Source organism: Panthera uncia, chromosome X (genome assembly GCF_023721935.1).
Source record: "Panthera uncia isolate 11264 chromosome X, Puncia_PCG_1.0, whole genome shotgun sequence".
Lineage (NCBI taxonomy): Eukaryota > Metazoa > Chordata > Mammalia > Carnivora > Felidae > Panthera > Panthera uncia.
The window spans coordinates 93,236,630-93,254,235 of NC_064817.1; the positions used below are offsets into that span (position 1 = coordinate 93,236,630).

General features: G+C 51.0%; 1 protein-coding gene across 2 annotated transcripts in view; it reads right to left on the reverse strand.

Annotated features, from left to right (window-relative positions):
- Nucleotides 1-3,205: 3,205 nt before the first annotated feature.
- Nucleotides 3,206-17,606, reverse strand: part of KIAA1210 (KIAA1210 ortholog) — a 37,510-nt gene continuing 23,109 nt past the window's right edge. The window contains exons 7-11 of one of the 2 annotated variants that reach the window (XM_049644236.1): nt 15,924-16,032; nt 10,251-13,988; nt 9,091-9,242; nt 6,662-6,767; nt 3,206-5,002 (exon numbers count right to left, since the gene is read on the reverse strand). In XM_049644236.1, the coding sequence (XP_049500193.1) occupies nt 4,830-5,002; nt 6,662-6,767; nt 9,091-9,242; nt 10,251-13,988; nt 15,924-16,032 (4,278 nt within the window). In that variant the 3' untranslated portion in view covers nt 3,206-4,829. Of the gene's footprint in view, nt 5,582-6,661; nt 6,768-9,090; nt 9,243-10,250; nt 13,989-15,923; nt 16,033-17,606 lie in introns of both variants that reach the window. The other variant, XM_049644237.1, reaches the window with a different exon arrangement.

Genomic DNA, 17,606 nt, shown 5'->3' on the forward strand with positions numbered 1-17,606 from the left:
TTTGACGAGCCTGTTTTAAATTATTTTATTACGGCCCCAAATAAATTAAAATGTCAAGGTGAAAACAACTTTTGTAAAGAGGGAGATGGAGGTCAGGTCTTTAGAGCTACGTGGCTCACTGTGTCAGGAACTAGCCGCATGTGGCTACTGAAACACGCCCGGTCTCATTTGAGACGCGCTGTTAGGCATAAAAAGGACGTACCTCACTGATAATTTTATACCGATTACATATCGAAACGATACCAAATTGAGTTAAAATGTACTACTGGAATTAATTGTGGCCACTTCTTTTTACTTCTTAACGTGGATACTAGAAAAAGTGACACACGTGAGTTGCATCGTAATGTCTATTAGCACTGCTCTAGAGTGTGGTTTGGAAGGAAACCTGGTGGATGGCCCAGCTGGCCTGCAGGCCACATGGTGCTGCTGGGCCTCGACCCAGACACCGATTTAGAGGGTGGTTCTCAAAGTTTGGGCCCCACGACAGCCTCGTCAGCACCAGCCAGGAATTCTTAGGTTCCACCCAAGACCTGCTGAATCGGAACCTCCGAGGGCAGGCCCAGAAATGGGTGCTTTCACAAGCTCTTCAGGGGATTCTGAGGCAGCTACGGTTTCAGAAGCACTGCTTCAGAGGCACAGGGGAAGCTGAGACTCACCTATGGTAGAACCAGCCTTAATTCACTGGCTTGGGACTTGCAGGTCAACTGAACAGGGTGGCAAGGGCTGGACTGGGGAGGGGGCCAGAACCCACAGGGGCTGAGACACAGAAGGGCTCACATTGGGTGATGGCAGAAAACTGCAGAAATAAAAAAGCTGATTCCAGAAGAATACAAACATGACACCATGTATATAAAGTCTAACGGCACATGCAAAATGATCACCGTGTACTGATCGTGGATACAAACATCTAGAGGAAAAAGCATGCATAGGAGAGATGCCTACAAATGTAGCACGTGTGGGTGGGAAAGGTAAATAACTCATTTAGGGTGGTGACTACCTCTTGGGGAAACGAAGGGAGGAGAATCCTACTGGGGAGGGCTCTGCAGTGGCTTCAACTGTATTTCCAATGTTACATTTCTTTGTTTACATAAGTTTATTTATTTTGAGAGAGAGAGAGAGTGCTCCTGCGCGCACTGGAGCGAGCACAAGCAGGGGAGGGGCAGAGAGGAGAGACAGAATCCCGAGCAGGCTCTGCGCCATCAGAGATCCAGAGTTGGATGCTTATCCAACTGTGCCACCCAGGCGCCCCTGCAGTGTTGCATTTCTTAAGCTGGGTGGTGGGTCCATAGACGTTGATAGAGTATTCTCTCTAATTTTGTATAGATCTGAAATATTTCCTAATAAAAAATGAAAAAAACAAAAGGAGGAGAGAAGAAGCTTAATCTCTAGACTCCGCTTAAGGGGGCAGAAAGGTACAGGCGTACCTGACCAGAGGATCAGAGAAGGGGAAGGGCCCGGGGGTTTGAGAGGAGGGGGCCTCATTTCTGCATTTAGTTAAGGTTTCCCAGGTGCCGCCTTGGAGGCATGAGATAGCTTCTCCCGCATTCTGTGGTAGCTCATTTCATATGCTAATTTATATTAGCATTATTTTTTCATTGAGGTGAAACTCACTTAAAATTGACCATCTACAGGGGCGCTTGGGTGGCTCAGTCGGTTAAGCGGTTAAGCATCCGACTTCGGCTCAGGTCACGATCTCACTGTCTGTGAGTTCGAGCCCCGCGTCGGGCTCTGTGCTGACTGCTCAGAACCTGGAGCCTGTTTCAGATTCTGTGTCTCCCTCTCTCTCTGACCTTCCCCCGTTCATGCTCTGTCTCTCCCTGTCTCAAAAATAAATAAAACGTTAAAAAAAAATTTAAAAAATAAAATTGACCATCTACAACTGAACAATTCAGTGACGTTCACAATTTTGGGCAACTATCACTTCTTCAGTTCCAAAACACTTTGATCACCCTCAAACTCTGTACTCTTTAAGTAGTCCCGCCCCATCCTGCCCTGTCCCAGCCCCAGGCAACCACCAGCGTGATTTCCATCTCTAAGAATTTCCTTATTCTAGACATTACATATAAATGAAAAGCATACAACATGTGAACTTTCGACCCCAGCTTCTTTCACTTAGTCTTAAACTCTTCGGAGGCATCCACGGTGCAGCAGGTAGCCGCACTCCATTCTTTCTTTTGACTGAATAATGTTTTCTTTTTCACTTTTTATTAACGTTTATTTATTTTTGAGAGAGAGACTGAGCGCGAGCAGGGGAGGGGCAGAGCAAGAGGGGGACACGGAATCCGAAGCGGGCTCCAGGCTCCGAGCTGTCGGCACAGAGCCCGACGCGGGACTCGAACTCACGAACCGTGATCACATGACCTGAGCCTAATTCGACGCTTAACCGACTGAGCCACCCAGGCGCCCCAAAGAATATTTTACTGTACGTATAGGCCACAATCTCTTTATCCATTCTTCTGTTGCTAGACATTTACATTGTTTTCCACCATTTGGCTATTGTGAATAGTGTTGCTATGAGCATTCCTGTTCAAGTATTTGTGCGTTACTTACACATACGTGCATCGACCTCCCCCTCACCTCCCCACCCCCTGGCCAGTGAACTTCTGAATTACTGGGACCTTAAAAGGTTTTTATCTTTTCCCCCCAAAGCCCTAGGCACCGAGTTTTTCACTTAGTGGATACTCCACCAAACTCCTGTTGAAGTGAAGTAAACTGAACACTTTCACCATCCTTTTTTTTTAAAGGAGCATTTAAAATGCGTTATCGTGTATTCCTTATGGCTAGAACCGCATGGGGGTGAGACAGAGGCCCAGATGCCTTGTCATCATTACCTGAGTCCACGGGGACAAGGGGTACGCCCCGCTGCCCATGCTCCAGGCCCCGGGCAGCCGGAACAGTCCCAAGCCTGCTGCCAGGGCCTGCGCGCTCCTCTTGGAGCTGTCCTGTGGGGTGGGGGGGTGGGGCAGGAAGACCTACACCATCGGAGCAGAACTTAGAGGGGTCTGAGAATTCCAAATCCCCACTGGCCCTTTCAGGTCATTACGAAGGTACATTTGTCATGGGAGGAGAGAAACTATCCAGTAAAACGTGCTGATTTAAATCTATAAATATATGGTATGTGGCTCCCCCTCCCGAGCTTTTTTTCTGACAACTGCAAATGCTACAGGAGGTCCAGGGTAAATATCCTCGTCCATCACCCCTTTAAAGCACATCCACCTAAATAAACGGCTCACTATGGGAATATAAAGGAAATCAAACCCGATCAATCAAAAACCTAGCATTATCAGAACGGCAAAGATACAGCATCGGGAAAAATCGTTGCCTTATAAAGAAAATGCAAAATCCAGCATATGATTGTACAAGGTCACGTCACGCCATCACCGGCAAAACCAAGCATCGAGGGTTTAAATTCACTTTGGCACCTCACTGCCTCTCTGAATTTTGTTTTTGCATGAGGCAGTGCCCCACTCTGAGTTTAAATGCACAGTTAGATGTCTAGGCTTACATTTCTGTTGAAGCAAAGCAGCCCCGTGGTGACAGAGGCAGACACAGTAAAACGTATACCGAGAAGACACTTTTGGGTCTCCTAAGAAAATGAGCGAGGTACGGCCCAGGCACCCAAAAGAAGCTCTCCCTTCGGTGTGTTTGGGGGCTGGAATGGAAGGAAGGGATCTGGGGTGAGTGGTTCACTGGGGGGAGGTGGGGGCTGTCTAGCCGAGTGACTTTTGAGGTGTGTGCCTCCAGGAATGAGGACAGGCAGAGGCTAGGCGGATGGAATTACTTAAGGCTTCCAGTTGGCAGAAAGTGAACTGTTCTATGGCTTTGGGGTTGTGGTCTTGCTTTGGGCTAAAATCTCGTGAAACAGAGGCTGCCGAGGAGAAGAGACTGGAAACCGAGCTACGTGGAGCTTTCCACCTTAAAACTAGAGCCAGAGAGAAGACAGCTCTCCAGGGGCCCCAGACTTCCTCCAGGAAGGCTTCCCATCTGCCTGATAGAAAGTTTTTGGCGTCTGTAGGATTTTGAATTGGGTCTTTGCTTAAAAAACAAGATCTATATGGCATTCAGCACATCTCGCGGCAACTAAAGAGTCACAGCGGCATTGGGGCAAGAGGTCAAACACTGATGAGCTAACCATCTAAGGGAGGACGATAATCCCCAAGAAATTCTCTGTCTCAGTGGGAGGTGTTCACGGCTACCAGACCTGTGACATGGGGACATGTGCACAGAGGGAGCTCTAAGCTGCAGGCACTGGGGAGCCCCAGGGATACAAGGGCGGTGCTTCAAAGGGCAATGGCGAATTGGAGGACAGGCTGGGCAAAATTTTCCTCGGAGCTTCAGTTCCACCATCTCCTCTAGGGGCCTCTGCAAAGCTTGGAGCAGGAACCAAAGAACTGAAACATTCAACCAGGCTCATAAAACCTAAAAGCCAATCCTTGGGCCAAGCCATCTGGCCATTTCCATTCGAATTAATTTATTTAATCAAGGGAAATGACCGCGTCTTAGTTGCTCCAACAAAATGTTTTTTTGCTTTCCGTCTCCTAAGGCACATTGTCCAACGTTCGAGATTTCCCCACCCTATGGCAGTGCAAACATTGTCACATCGTTTTTATAGAGGAAACGCTGGGTTTTCAGATGTTGGCGGTGACTGTCCTGAAGGTTAGGCATTCATGGCATTGGCTGCATTCTAACAGTTATTAGCTTGCATGACCATCTTAAGGCTCTTTTGCTTAATGAAGAAAAATGGTTAAAAGTCAGTCAGTCACGACTTGGCATTAATATAGCACTTGGCGATTATCATTTGAAATGTTGACTCTCCACCCAGGAACTACTCAATGCATGATTTCTGTTATGTGGCTCCAAGCTTTGGCTTTCTTCTTGGCCACGGAGAACCAGACTGGCTCCTCTGGCTGTACCGGCTCTTGGAGCGTGGCTGGGGGAGTGGAAGAGCGCTGGATTCCTTTTCCCACGGCGAGCTCTTGAAACGTCCCGTCACCTTCAAATCCTACAAGAACCACAGCAAATGACACACAAGCGGTAAGAGACACGGAGCTACGTCGATGGGAGAGCAGTACAGTTCTTCCTCCTTTCAGCTTTCCTCTGGCTTCTAAAAGCCAGCGCATGTGCACTGCCCCGGGTGGGATGTCGAAGGGACAAAATCTACGTGGCTATGGCCACAGGGGCCTGGGCATGGGAAGGCCTGAGAGAAAACACCTACAGCTGTAACGGCCAATCTTTGGCCGGTTGTTGTTACTGGATGGCCTTGCACTTTTGGATTGAGACCAGAGAGGAAGCAGATAGTTATGTTATCTCTTCATTCCGCTTTATGGTTGACTTAGTGGCTTAGACTCAACCCGTGGTTCTCAAGGCGGGTTACACATTAGAATCGCCAAGGGCTTTTCTTTCTTTCTTTCTTTCTTTCTTTCTTTTTTCTTTCTTTCTTTATTTTAAGCAATCAGACATTTGTTTGCTTCGGGAGACACAGATTTGAGTAGAAACCGGACTGGTGTTAATGTCGGGTCCTACTATTTCGTGGCCAGACCATGGTTTCCTAAATTCCTCGTCAAATTCTTCACGAAAGGGACTACGGGAGAGGACAAAGATGATTCAATACAAATCCCTCCCCCCCCCCCCCCCCCCCCCCCCCCCCCCCCCGGCTCCTGCTGAAAAGAAAATCCCCCTGGCACACAACTCTACTGATGAGACCACATTCTTTCTTAATTTTATTTACTTATTGTGTGTGTGTGTGAGAGAGAGAGAGAGAGAGAGCGAGCGCGAGTGGGATAGGGGCAGAGAGAGAATGAAAGAGAATCCCAAGCTGGCTCCGTGCAGCCAGCACAGAGCCTGACACAGGGTTCAAACTCACGAATAGTGAATCCATGACCTGAGCCGAGATCAAGAGTCAGCTCCGTAACCGGCGGAGCCACCCGGGTGTCCCGATGAGACCGCATTCTATTCTATCCCAGCCCAGTGCTCTCTCAGCTGTTGACATCGCCCCACTTCTCACATCTTGTTCAGAAGGTGGAGAAACAGGCGTTTTAAATAGTTAAAAGGAGGAGTGCCTGGGTGGCTCAGTCGGTTAAGCATCCAACTTGGGCTCGGGCCACGGTCTCGCGGTTCATGGGTTCGAGCCCCGCATCGGGCTCTCTGCTGTCAGCGCGGAGCCCGCTTTGGATCCTCAGTCCCCGCCCCCCCAACCCCTCCCCTGCTTGCATTCTCTCTCTCTCAAAAATAAATAAACATCAAAAAAAAAATAAATAGTTAAAAGGAACAATTCAATACCACTGGGCCTTCACAGTGGATTAAAGTGCAATTGGGGCTGTAGGAGGCAAGAAAATACTGTTTCCCATGAACTGGAAAGTAGCTTTTGCTTCTTTCCTCCTGAATACCAGCCGCAGGAACATTTTAGTGAGTGATCACAATTTTGTGCCTGTAACAGCGTCCTCGATGAGGCGGGAGCCCGGAAGACCCTCTGGAAGTTTCACAGTGGACTTAGAGCGGTCGTAATAACTGGATTTGCCTAAAACAAGCTAATATCTGCACCTAATGGAAGAGCCGTGAGAATCATGAAGCTGATTCGGGGCGGGGGGGGGGGGGGGGGGGTGAGAAAAGGAAGGCGGGGATTGTTGCCAGGGTCCTTTTTCGGGGGAGGGTGTGTTTTTACCTCCTTTGGTAGGCTGAAGTAGCTTCTTCAGTGCCATCTGCCCCTGTTTATTGACATTGAAAATACAACTACTTGCCAGTTGGTTTTCATCTTCTAAGATACCTCCCTTTAATACAAAAAGCGACAACGAAAGGCTTGTAAGTCCTGACGTGGAAAAGAGCCAGCCAATCGCTTATTCAGAAAACCACAAGGGGCAAAGCCTCGTCCCAGGTATGAGTTCAACATTAGTCAAAAGGAAAGAGAGAGAGGGAGACAGAGAGAGGGAGAGAGAGAGAGAGAGAGAAGGAAGGAAATAGCACTGGGAGACCTTGGTTCAGAATTGAGGTTCACAAAACCTTAGCTGGGTCAAGTTTACCACCTCCGAGATCTGGAAGAAAAAGGCTGTTCTAATCCCACAAATGGTTTAATTATGCTTAAAATAACATGATTATTTAACCTGAGAACAACCTTTTCCCAAGCACATCACCGGCACTTAACAGCAAGCTGACGGAATGTGGCGGTTACAAATGAATCTTGTCAGCGAATGGAAGTGAGTTCCATAGGATCTCACTTAGCCAAACTGTTGACATCTGCCTTGCACTCTTCGCATTAGAAAGAGATGTAGCCATGAGTCTTTTCGGAGTTATACAGTTGAAGCTTTTCAAACGAACCTCTGCACAACTGGTCTTAACGAATGGGTTTATACACCCTACCACATTTCCCCGACAACAGCTTTAACTAAGGTGGACTTGGCCCCTCTATGGTCCTGTTCCCACAAAGATACTAATGATGGAAGGTCAAAAAAAACTCTTTAAAGCAGAGTTCAACAGATCTGAACGTGATCCGTCAACAAATACAGGAAGCACTTACGAGTACGGGACCTTAGACATATCTCTTTTTTTAATGTTTCTTTTTAAAAAAAATTTTTTTAAGTTTATTTATTTTTGAGACATAGAGAGACAGAGCATGAACGGGGGAGGGCAGAGAGGGCAGAGAGAGAGGGAGACACAGAACCGGAAGCAGGCTCCAGGCTCTGAGCCATCAGCCCAGAGCCCGATGCGGGGCTCGAACTCACGGACCGCGAGATCGTGACCTGAGCCGAAGTTGGACGCTTAACCGACTGAGCCACCCAGGCGCCCCTAAAAAATTTTTTTTAACGTTTATTCATGTTTGAGAGACAGAGACAGGGCACGAGTAGGGAAGGGGCAGAGAGAGAGGGAGACACGGAATCCGAAACAGGCTCGGATCCGAGCTGTCAGCACAGAGCCCGACACGGGGCTCGAACTCACCAACCGCGAGATCATGACCTGAGCTGAAGTCGGACGCTCAACTGACTGAGCCACCCAGGTGCCTTTTTTAACGTTTATTTTTGAGAGACAGACAGAGAGAGAGAGAGAGAACAAGTGGAGGAGGGGCAGAGAGAGAGAGAGAGAGAGAGAGACAGACAGACAGAATCTGAAGTAGGCTCCAGGCTCCTTGAACTGTCAGCACAGAGCCCGATGCAGAGCTCGAACTCACAGACCAAGAGATCATGACCTGAGCCAAACTCACAAGCTTAACCAACTGAGTCACCCAGGGGCCCCGTAGATATATCTCTTGATATGCAAATTTGATTTGTTTTCTGGACAGTTTCGACAAGAGGGCTTCTCATTCCAACACCTCCAAAGACATTGCAAATGGGACACTGAAAGCAAAACACCACCCCATCACCCCCCATCCGCATGTGGGACCATTAGTCTAGCTCATCACGTAACTTTTCTTCTAACCTATAAGGAGGTGCCACACCAAACCAAAGCAAGATGTGAAACCCCAAATAGCAAACATTGCCTTTATAAGGTAAACTGCTGTGTATGATATGGAAAGGTATCCAGAAGTGAAATGTTACATGGAAAAAAAAATATGGCTAGTTTGAGTCCATTTATAGCTTTTTCTATGATTTATTCCTCACTTCTCAACCGACTTCATGGAATACTGCTCTATAATATTTAGGACAGGATTGGATTTACAGAACCTTTTTGTATTAATTACTTTTCATGAGCCCTTTAAGACCATAAAGCAGGGCACGTCATTTTTTTGTTTATTCATTTTTGAGAGAGAGAGAGAGACAGAGACAGAGAGAGAGAGCGTGGGAAGGGCAGAGAGAGAGGGAGACAGAGGATCTGAAGCAGGCTCCAGCTGAAAGCTCGATACGGGGCTCGAACTCACGAAACGTGAGATCATGACCTGAGCCGAAGTCAGACGCTCAACCGACCGAACCACCCAGGCGCCCCAGCAGGACACATTATTGTATGAGTCCAAGGCAAGACCTTTCCCCCTGAAGAGCCTCCCGGCCTTGATTAATGCACCGACAGAGGTGGGAAGCTGCACGCTTGGCCAAATTCCCAATGCGAGCTTAGTCAACCAGTTCTAACACCCTTCGGGAGTGTTCTGCGGGCGGCCGCACGTCCTACCGCACGTGAAGGCTCTTTGATCGCGGCTCTGTTCTTGGTTCTCAGCTCTTTCCTAGGAAGGAGGGCCTGAGAACTCTTCTGCTTCTCCTTTACCTCGGTTATCCAAGTTGGCTCCGAGATGCTATAATATTCCTGTCGACCAGGAGCCTTTCCTGAGAAAGGAAAGAAAGTAGTTACAACCGAAGTGAGGCAGGCAGCGTCTCGGGCCAGGCTGGGGCGGACCCATGATAACGTAACCGCGTGGGATCCTCATTAATTGCCAGATGAAAATAAACAGCTATCGCACAGAAAAGGCCCCTTTCTTCTGTGCCATCCCCACAACTTGGCAAAGGCAGGAGCTCCTTGTGGAGATAAGAGGCTGTACCTCCACGTTTGCACACTGTTCTCTCACCAGTCCCTTTCCCTCCCTTGTCCATCCCTCTTCCTGTCCCCAAGTCAGGGGAGGACAGTCGTTGCCAGGTGGGCCGCGAAAACTCCCCAGAGGCCAGGGGCTCAGGCTATTGATGTCATTCCTGTAACCCCAAGGGATACCTCATAGCCTTATGGCCCCTCACCCAAGTGTGTGGTTCCACGGGTGGGGTTACGGGCCTACTCAAGAGTATGTGGTGGCCAGTCTGAAGGTACAAAGGCTTTGAGAGAGACCAGTGCCCCAAAGACCACCTAGCTCAGGATTCTTAGGCATGTCAGGGGTGTGAAGAAGCTAAGGAACTATGAACATTCCCAGTGAATTAAGATTTCGGCCTGAGAGGCTGCCCATAGCGCTCTACTAATGAGTTGGCTTTGAAAATCCCCACGGTGTTGTGGGCAGAGCATAGGACGTGTGAAAGTATTTGGAGAAAAGTATACAATTCCACCTCAGGGTAAGGTGTACAGAGGGTCAGGGGAGAAGGAATAAGGAGGTGGTCGTGTGTCCATCAGAGAATGTGGACAGCTGTCCAGATGGCTGGATCTCCTCGGGAAAGGGAAGATTCACAACTGACCGTCTCCACGTCCATTCATCTAGAACGGGGCACCACCCTGCTCAGAAAATGCACCAAGACAGCCCCATCGAAGCATCAGCTCAGCCGGCCAGGCTAGAACAGACTTCCTCCCGTTCAAGGCTTTGATTTCTCGTGCTTCCCTCCACTCGGTACTTGCCCTCTGGAAAAAGAAAGTCTCACCTGGGACCTTGTAAGCGGGTTGATTCCCAGCTATGATTTCAGATTTGGGCCTGTCCTGTTGCTTCTCTGCAAACTCATATCCTGGGATGAGGTGCTCTGCGGTGCCCAGGAACCCATGGGAAGCGCTTCTTCTGATTCGCTTCCCTTTACGTACAGGAAATGACTTTGGGCCCAGGGAGAGTGAAGAAAGCTTGGTCCGGTCATCTTGTGTCTCACCCTTGAACTTGTCCGAGGTAGGGATTTTTCTCAGTCGAATTCCAAAGACGTTTTCAACATCAGCCTTGGTGGTGGCCACGTCTGAGTGGCTGTTATTTGGATCGCTGCTCTTGACAACTTCCTCCTTAGGGTACGTGACCCCGGAAGTGGATGTTTGGCTGGCGGGAGCAAAAGTGAACTTCACGGGTTTCGCAGCAGGAGCCAGGATATTCTTAATGAGGTCTTCAGAGCTGTGGCTACGCTTCTTGGTTCCGTGTGGAGAAGCCGGGCCTTTGGGGACGGACCAGCTGCTAGGATTGCTCCCAGAAATGGCTCCCTCAGCAGCAGCGCCCGCGGAACCGGAAGGAACCTGTTGCTGACGTTCAGGGTCTGCAAAAGCCCAGAAGGAGGATCTGCGAGGCAGGGGCTCCTCAGAACAACTCCACCCCACAGGCACACTCGCTGAGCCTGTTGAGGAAACATGTGGTTGTGATTCAGGCCCCTTCTTGGCTTGGGAAGGGCCTCCAGAAGGCAGCTTGTCTTCAAAACTCTTCCTGTCTTCAAGAGCGCTCACAGAGACCAGGGAGCCATCTTGCTGGTACTCAAGCTTCCCCAGTGCCTGGGAAAGGTATCTGGGAGGCGGCTGCTTTTTTGAACCACTCGACTTCACGGGAGCGCTCTCCGAATGCGAGGAGACTTCTTTGGGGTCTTGGGGCCTCCCTGAGGACTGTAAAGGGCCTTTCCAAGGCAGCAGCTGTGAGGAAATGCCTCCCCCCATGTTGGCGTTCTCCTGACCTGAGAAGACTTGGCACTGGGCCTCGGGCCTCATCGAAGGTTTGGAAGGTGGATTTGTAGATGGGGGATTCGTGTGAAATCCCCACTCGGCCGCGGGGCTCTCTGAAAAGACTCGTTCTGCCATGTACTTCACAAATGACTGGGAAGGATATCTAGGAATCGGTGACTTCTTAGACATGTTTCCTTCAAGGGCCTTGTTCTCTAGACGCAAGGACATTTCCTGGACTTTAGACCTGATCAAGACCTGGGTAGGATTCTTGGGAGGCAGTGGCTTCCCGGAGACGGCGCCCTCCACAGCATTGCTCTCAAAATTTGAAGATATTTGCTGGACTTTGTGTCCCGCAAGGGACCTGGAAAACTGCCTGGGAGGCAGTGGTTCTGCAGAAGCCTCCTTCTTGGCGGCCACGCTCTCCGGCCCTGCAGAGACTGCTTGTTTCCCCACGGGTTTCATCGGGGACTGAGAAGACATTCTGGGCGGGGGCTGTGCCTTGGACCCGCCCTTCTCGGCCACAGCGCCCTCCAGACCCGTGGAGGCCGCTTGCTTGGATTTACGGTTGCCCAGGGCCTGCAGAGGGCTTTTGGGAGGCTTTGGCTCCACCAGAGTGCTCCGTGCTGCGGGAGCACTCGCTGAACCCGAGGAGGCTTCTTGCTCAACTCTGGGGCTCACCCAGGCCCGGGAGGTGTGTGGGGGAGGCATCTTCTCCTCAGGACCGCTGCCCTCAGAAGCCCTCACCGAGTCGGGGGGGAGGGTCTGTGCCTGGAGTCTGGGCCTCCCCGATGGCTGGGAAGGGCCTCCGCGAGGCGGCTCGGCAGACGTGCCCTCGTTGACCGCAGCGTTCTCTGAGATCTGCTGGCTTTGAGGATTCACCAGGGGCCGAGCAGAATGTTTGGGGAGCAGTGGCCCCCCAGAAGCGCCCCCCTCAGCTGCAGCGCTCTCCGGACTCGCAGAGACTTGTCGCTGGACCAGAGGTTGCCTCGGGGACTGATGTTTGGGGACCAGCGGCTGCATAGAAGTGTCCTTCTCAACCACAGCACTTTCCGCACCGGGGGGGACTTGTTTCTCAACTACCGATCTCAGCGAGGTCCAGAAAGGACCCTTGGGTGGCAGCACTTGCTTCGAAATAGATACGTGCTCTGGACCTGGAGGGAATGCATCCCCCGCCGGGAGTTTCGGGGGAGGCTTAGAATGACATTTGAGGGCCGCGGGATTGACCCCTGGGGTCATAGCAATTTCTGGACTTTTGGAGACCGGTTGCCCAACTTTACGCCTCATCAGGAGCTTCGAAGAGGTCCTGGGAGGCAGCGGCTCCAGGGAGAGGCCCCAGTCCCTGGCAGTGCTCTCCAGACACGCCGAGGCTTGCTGCTCGGCCTTGGCACCCGTCCCGGACTGGGGCAGCAGGTGCTCCGCAGAGCCGCTCCGCTGTGCCAAGGCCCTCGCCGGGCCGGACGACACTTGCTGCCGAACAGCCGGCTTCGCGAAGGACTGAGGAAGCTGTTGGAGAGCGAGCCGCTGCATGGAAACATCCCACTCCTTAAGCGCGCTCTTCGAAACTGAGGGGGTTCCTCCTTGGTCCTTGGGCTTCTCCTTCCAGGCCCGGGGAGGGTCAACACTCTTGTACTTGTCAGCGTAACTGTGCCACTCGGTGGACGCTTTGGGCTCCCCCAAGACCTCGGAAGCGGAGCTCTTGGTCTCCGTGAAGACTTCCTGGCCACGGTCGGGCTTCCCCGCCGACTGGAGAGAGCGCCTGGGACGCACCTGCTGCTCCGAGGTGTCTTCGTCCTCAGGAGCACTCTCGGAATCCAAGGAGGCCTCTTCAGCTTCGGGCCGCGCCGCGGTCCAGGAAGGGGATCTAGAAGCCGGCTGCTGCCCGGGCCGGCTCGGTTCCACAGCTGAACTTCCTGGTTTGGGGAAGACTTTTTGGTCACCTTTGGGCTTCTCCCGCTGGAAAGCAGGCCTGGGAGGCACCTGCTCAGAACCACCCCCCACCTCTGAAGAACTCTCGGAATCAGAGGACTCTTCTTCAGCTTGGAACTTCACCACGGCCAGGGAAAGGCTCCCGAGAGGCGGCGTCTCCACAGAAACGCCTCTCTTTGCCAAAGCACTTGGCGGAGCCGAAATACCTGCTGTGAAGGCCGGGAGACACTTTCCAGGAGGCTTTTCTCTGCAGACAGTTGGAATACCTTGAACTGACTCCATTTTCAGCTGGATACCTTGCAAATCAGAGCTGCAGGCTTCTTCCCTCTCCGACTGGGTGCGAGAAGGATCCTTAAACACCTCGGCCTCGGTTGCCGCTGACGAGAGAGAAGCTATGGCTTCTGGCCTGTTGGCTCCCGGGGCCCCGTCCTCACGGCATGTCGATGGGTCGCCAACCGTGGACCCTTCCACGTCTTCAGGTACAGATTGGGCTCCTGCTGCGGTTCCAGCTTTAAAATCCATCCCAGTATTTCTCTTTCCCAGGCCATCTTTATCCGAGAGTCCCTCCTGAGGAGTCACGCTTTTGGCCGGTGGAGTCGTGCACTGCTCCAGAGAGAGGTCCACAGAGAAGACAGAAAACTGTTTGAAGGTTCTTCCTCTGAGCCCACACTCACTCATTCCTATAGCACCGGGACCTCTCCTTGCACATTGTCTTCCAAACGCCGCCGTCGACAGGTAGCCCTGAGTGCCAGCAGCCTCTGGGTTTGCGGTCTGCTCTGCCGTCTTCTTATCCGGAGTTTCGGTTTTCTTGCTCTGCTCCAGGCTTGAGGCACCTGTGCCAAAGAGGACACAAGGAAAAGAAAACCATATGGGCCTTTGACTTCCTAAAATAAGACTATTCTGCCCCGGCCCCATGGGTACCTATGTACCACTGAATTCCTCAGGCTAAAAGACGAAGCCATTCAGAAGAAAGGGAGCCCCTTGGTCACCGTCAGCCTCTGCAGCTGGAAATTTTGACATCAAAGTGAAATCCCAGTTTTGCGAACTGGTTACAACGTTGGCTCGTCAACATCAAATCCGTAGTCTGGTCCACCAGGAGGCGTGAGACACAATAAAAGGCAATGTTTTTGGTAAGATTTTTAAAAAAACTGTTTATTTATTTTTGAGAGAGGGCGTGCAAGGGGGGGGGAGGGGCAGAGATGGGGGAGGCTGGGGACAGAGGACCCGAAGCAGGCTCAACGCTGACAGCAGAGAGCCCGATGTGGGGACTCAAACCCACGAACCGTGAGATCACGACCTGAGCCTGAAGTCACGAGCTAGACGCTTAACTGACTGAGCCACCCGGGTTTGAACCCGTCCATAACAAGCATTACCCTTTAGGAAACTGACTGGGGCCGGGCAAAGGGGAATTTCGCTTCCTGATTAGTATTTAGATTTTTTACTTAATTCTAATTTCCATATCATGTGCAGATGTCGCTTTAATTTTTAGCAAGGTGCCAACAGGGGGTCATCTGGGAGGTAGGATTGCGGCCCCCTTTTCTTTTGCTTTTTACTCTCTTGTATTAAATCAATCTGATGTCATGCACATGCAAAGCAATTCTTGGAAAGCCTGAACAGTTACATCAGTCTATACAGGCTTCGGGTCAAGCACAAGACAGCAGTTACACAGATGGCCCCACGCCTCCCTCGTAATTTATGAGGAACCGTTGGGTCCCCAGGTGGGAGGGCCCTCACCGCCTTCTCCTGCTCATCATCTGCCACATGCCCCGAACTCTGTCTAGTTGTCTCAGGTCCCGCATGCAGCACTGGGCATAGCTGGCTGCACTCCAAATTATACGGAAAACCAGCGTGTCTGCCCCCACAGACACGGAAGCAGGTCTAGCCTCCATGTATAAAAGGGACAACTATTAAAAATAAATATGAGGGGCGCCCGGGTGGCTCAGTTGGTTAAGCGTCCAACTTCGGCGGCTTGGGATTCTGTGTCTCCCTCTCTCTCTGCCCCTCCCCCACTCGTGCTCCGTCGCTGTTTCTCTCTCTCTCTCTCTCTCCAAAATAAATAAACATTAAAACAATTTTAAATGTTAAAAAACTTAAACAATAAGAAATATGAGAAAAAGATTAAGAAAGAAGTAAATTGAATTTTCATCGCATTTTCTCCTTCTCCTCCTCTTCCCTCCTCCTCCTCCTTCTCCTCCTCCTCCTCCTTCTTCCTGCAGATGAGTTTTGTGAATTTTCATGGGAAAATGTGTCTAGGGAGCTCCTGTCTTTGAACCCACACGGGGAAATCCTTTGTGGCAAAAATATACCTGTTCAACTTAATTGTGGAGCTAGAATTTTGCTGTATCGAGTATTGCTTGAAATTAGGCTGCCATCGGCAGCAACCAACGTCCCCATACACACACACACACACACACACACACACAGAGATTTTCACCCCAGTGGTATTTGTTATTTGGGGGATTTGGTAGGTGCCGGCTGTCAAGGACACCTATCCACAGCTGCCCAGATCTCTGGCTGGAAACGCATTTAGATAAAATAGAGATCTGGGTATAATCTTTTACCTTAATCCCCCACAAGGGGCAATTGTATTAGCCAGGCAGTTTCAATGGAGGAACCTGGACCCCGTTGGTGTGCACCTGAACTTGAACGCTCTCCGAGGACCGGAGGCAGCAGGCTTAGCTGAATCTCACTCCACAGCTCCTATCACCTACCCCTGTGCCATAAAGCTCCTAATACGCGTTTCTGAATGAGGGTAAGGATGTGCCAACCTGCACTGTCGTTTTTCGGCTTCTTTTGGACAGCTTCTTGGGATGTCGTTGTACTCTTCTCTTCTTGAGACACCAGCGGAACACCTGGCTTCCCCTGTTTTGGCTCCCCCTAAAAGAGGGAAAGAAAGCGCTTGAACCCGACTGAAGGGTTTCCCACCCACCCTTGCGTGGTTGCCAAAGAAAGTAACATCAGGGGGGAAAAAAAGTCCTTGATATCCAAATGGCTCAGCTGGGAGCATAACGACACCATTAACCATAGAAATCATGTCCAATCGCATTCATCCTCCGCTGATCCTTTTCCCTGTTGGAAGTGATCATTTTACCTATTGGAAGCGAGTCACGCGAATTCCAAGTTTCTGACCCCTGAGCGATGTGCTGTAGGGAACCTTCTAAAACTAACCCCGGAAACCGCCGAACCACGCTACCAGGCCGTCGGTCTGCAGCCGTGGTTGTTGGGCCGGACGGCAACCAGCTTCTTGGCGACGCGGGCATTCCCAAATGCGTTGCACCCGACCTGGGAGCCAAATTCAAAGCCCGTTTGGCTTCTTTTCAGGGAATTTAGTGAAAGCACGAATCAGGCCTCTCCAGCTCCAAGGAAGCAAAGAGGATCGGAGGTTTGCTGGGAAAGAAGAGAGAACACGACGAAGGGTTCAGCCCTTATGCGGAAAGGGTTGGGCTTGGTTTAACAATAAACCGGGTTTACAGATGATTACAGCGCAGCTTTGGAAATGTCAGAGGAGCAGCGTGCCGAGCGGTGACCGAAATTTGGTCCGTGCGAGCCTTTATGGACGTACCTCTGATCTATTACTGATACTGATACTGATCTGATGTATCAAGTGTGTTACCGTTGACGCCCTCACTCGAAGTGCCTGTGCAGACAGACTCAGGTCAAAGTAATCTACTGGTGAGTGAATGAGGTGAGGTAGACCCGGGCTCAAGTCTCTGCTCCATTATTTACTCACCGTGTGACCTCGGCCAGTTATTCTTGAAATCTCTGTGTCCACGTCTATCTCTAAATCTCTACACCCACATCTATAAACCAGGGGGTGAGGAGAAAAGCCAAGAGATTCCAGAGCAAGGAGCAGGTGGCAGCAGCCTCTGTGTCATAAATGATCCCGAACCCTTTCGTATTCGCCCACGAGTCAGGGAGAGTCGCACGGAAGAAGACGGGCTGACCTTCTTAGAGACCGATGCCCAGGCGTTTTCTTAATTAGGTCATGCAGAAGGAAGGGAGTCAGAGGTTCACGCTAACTCTCCCTCGGCTACCCCACCCCCCCATCTCCTAGGTTTGTGGCGAGGTGTCCAGGCGACGATGCACGTAAATAGGGTTTAGTGCACAAGGATGAGTCCCCTTCTGCTGGACAACCAAGGAGATCCTCTCAGGGCCACCAGAGGGCCCCCCGGACCTGCTGTCCTGCCACCTCTTCTTTCTTTTTAAAAAAAAATTTTTTTTAACGTTTATTTATTTTTGAGACAGAGAGAGACAGAGCATGAATGGGGGAGGGTCAGAGAGAGGGAGACACAGAATCCGAAACAGGCTCCGGGCTCTGAGCTGTCAGCACAGGGGCCCGATGCGGGGCTCGAACTCACGGACCGCGAGATCATGACCTGAGCCGAAGTCGGCGCTCAACCGACTGAGCCACCCAGGCGCCCCATGCCACCTCTTCTTTCAACCCACAGTTT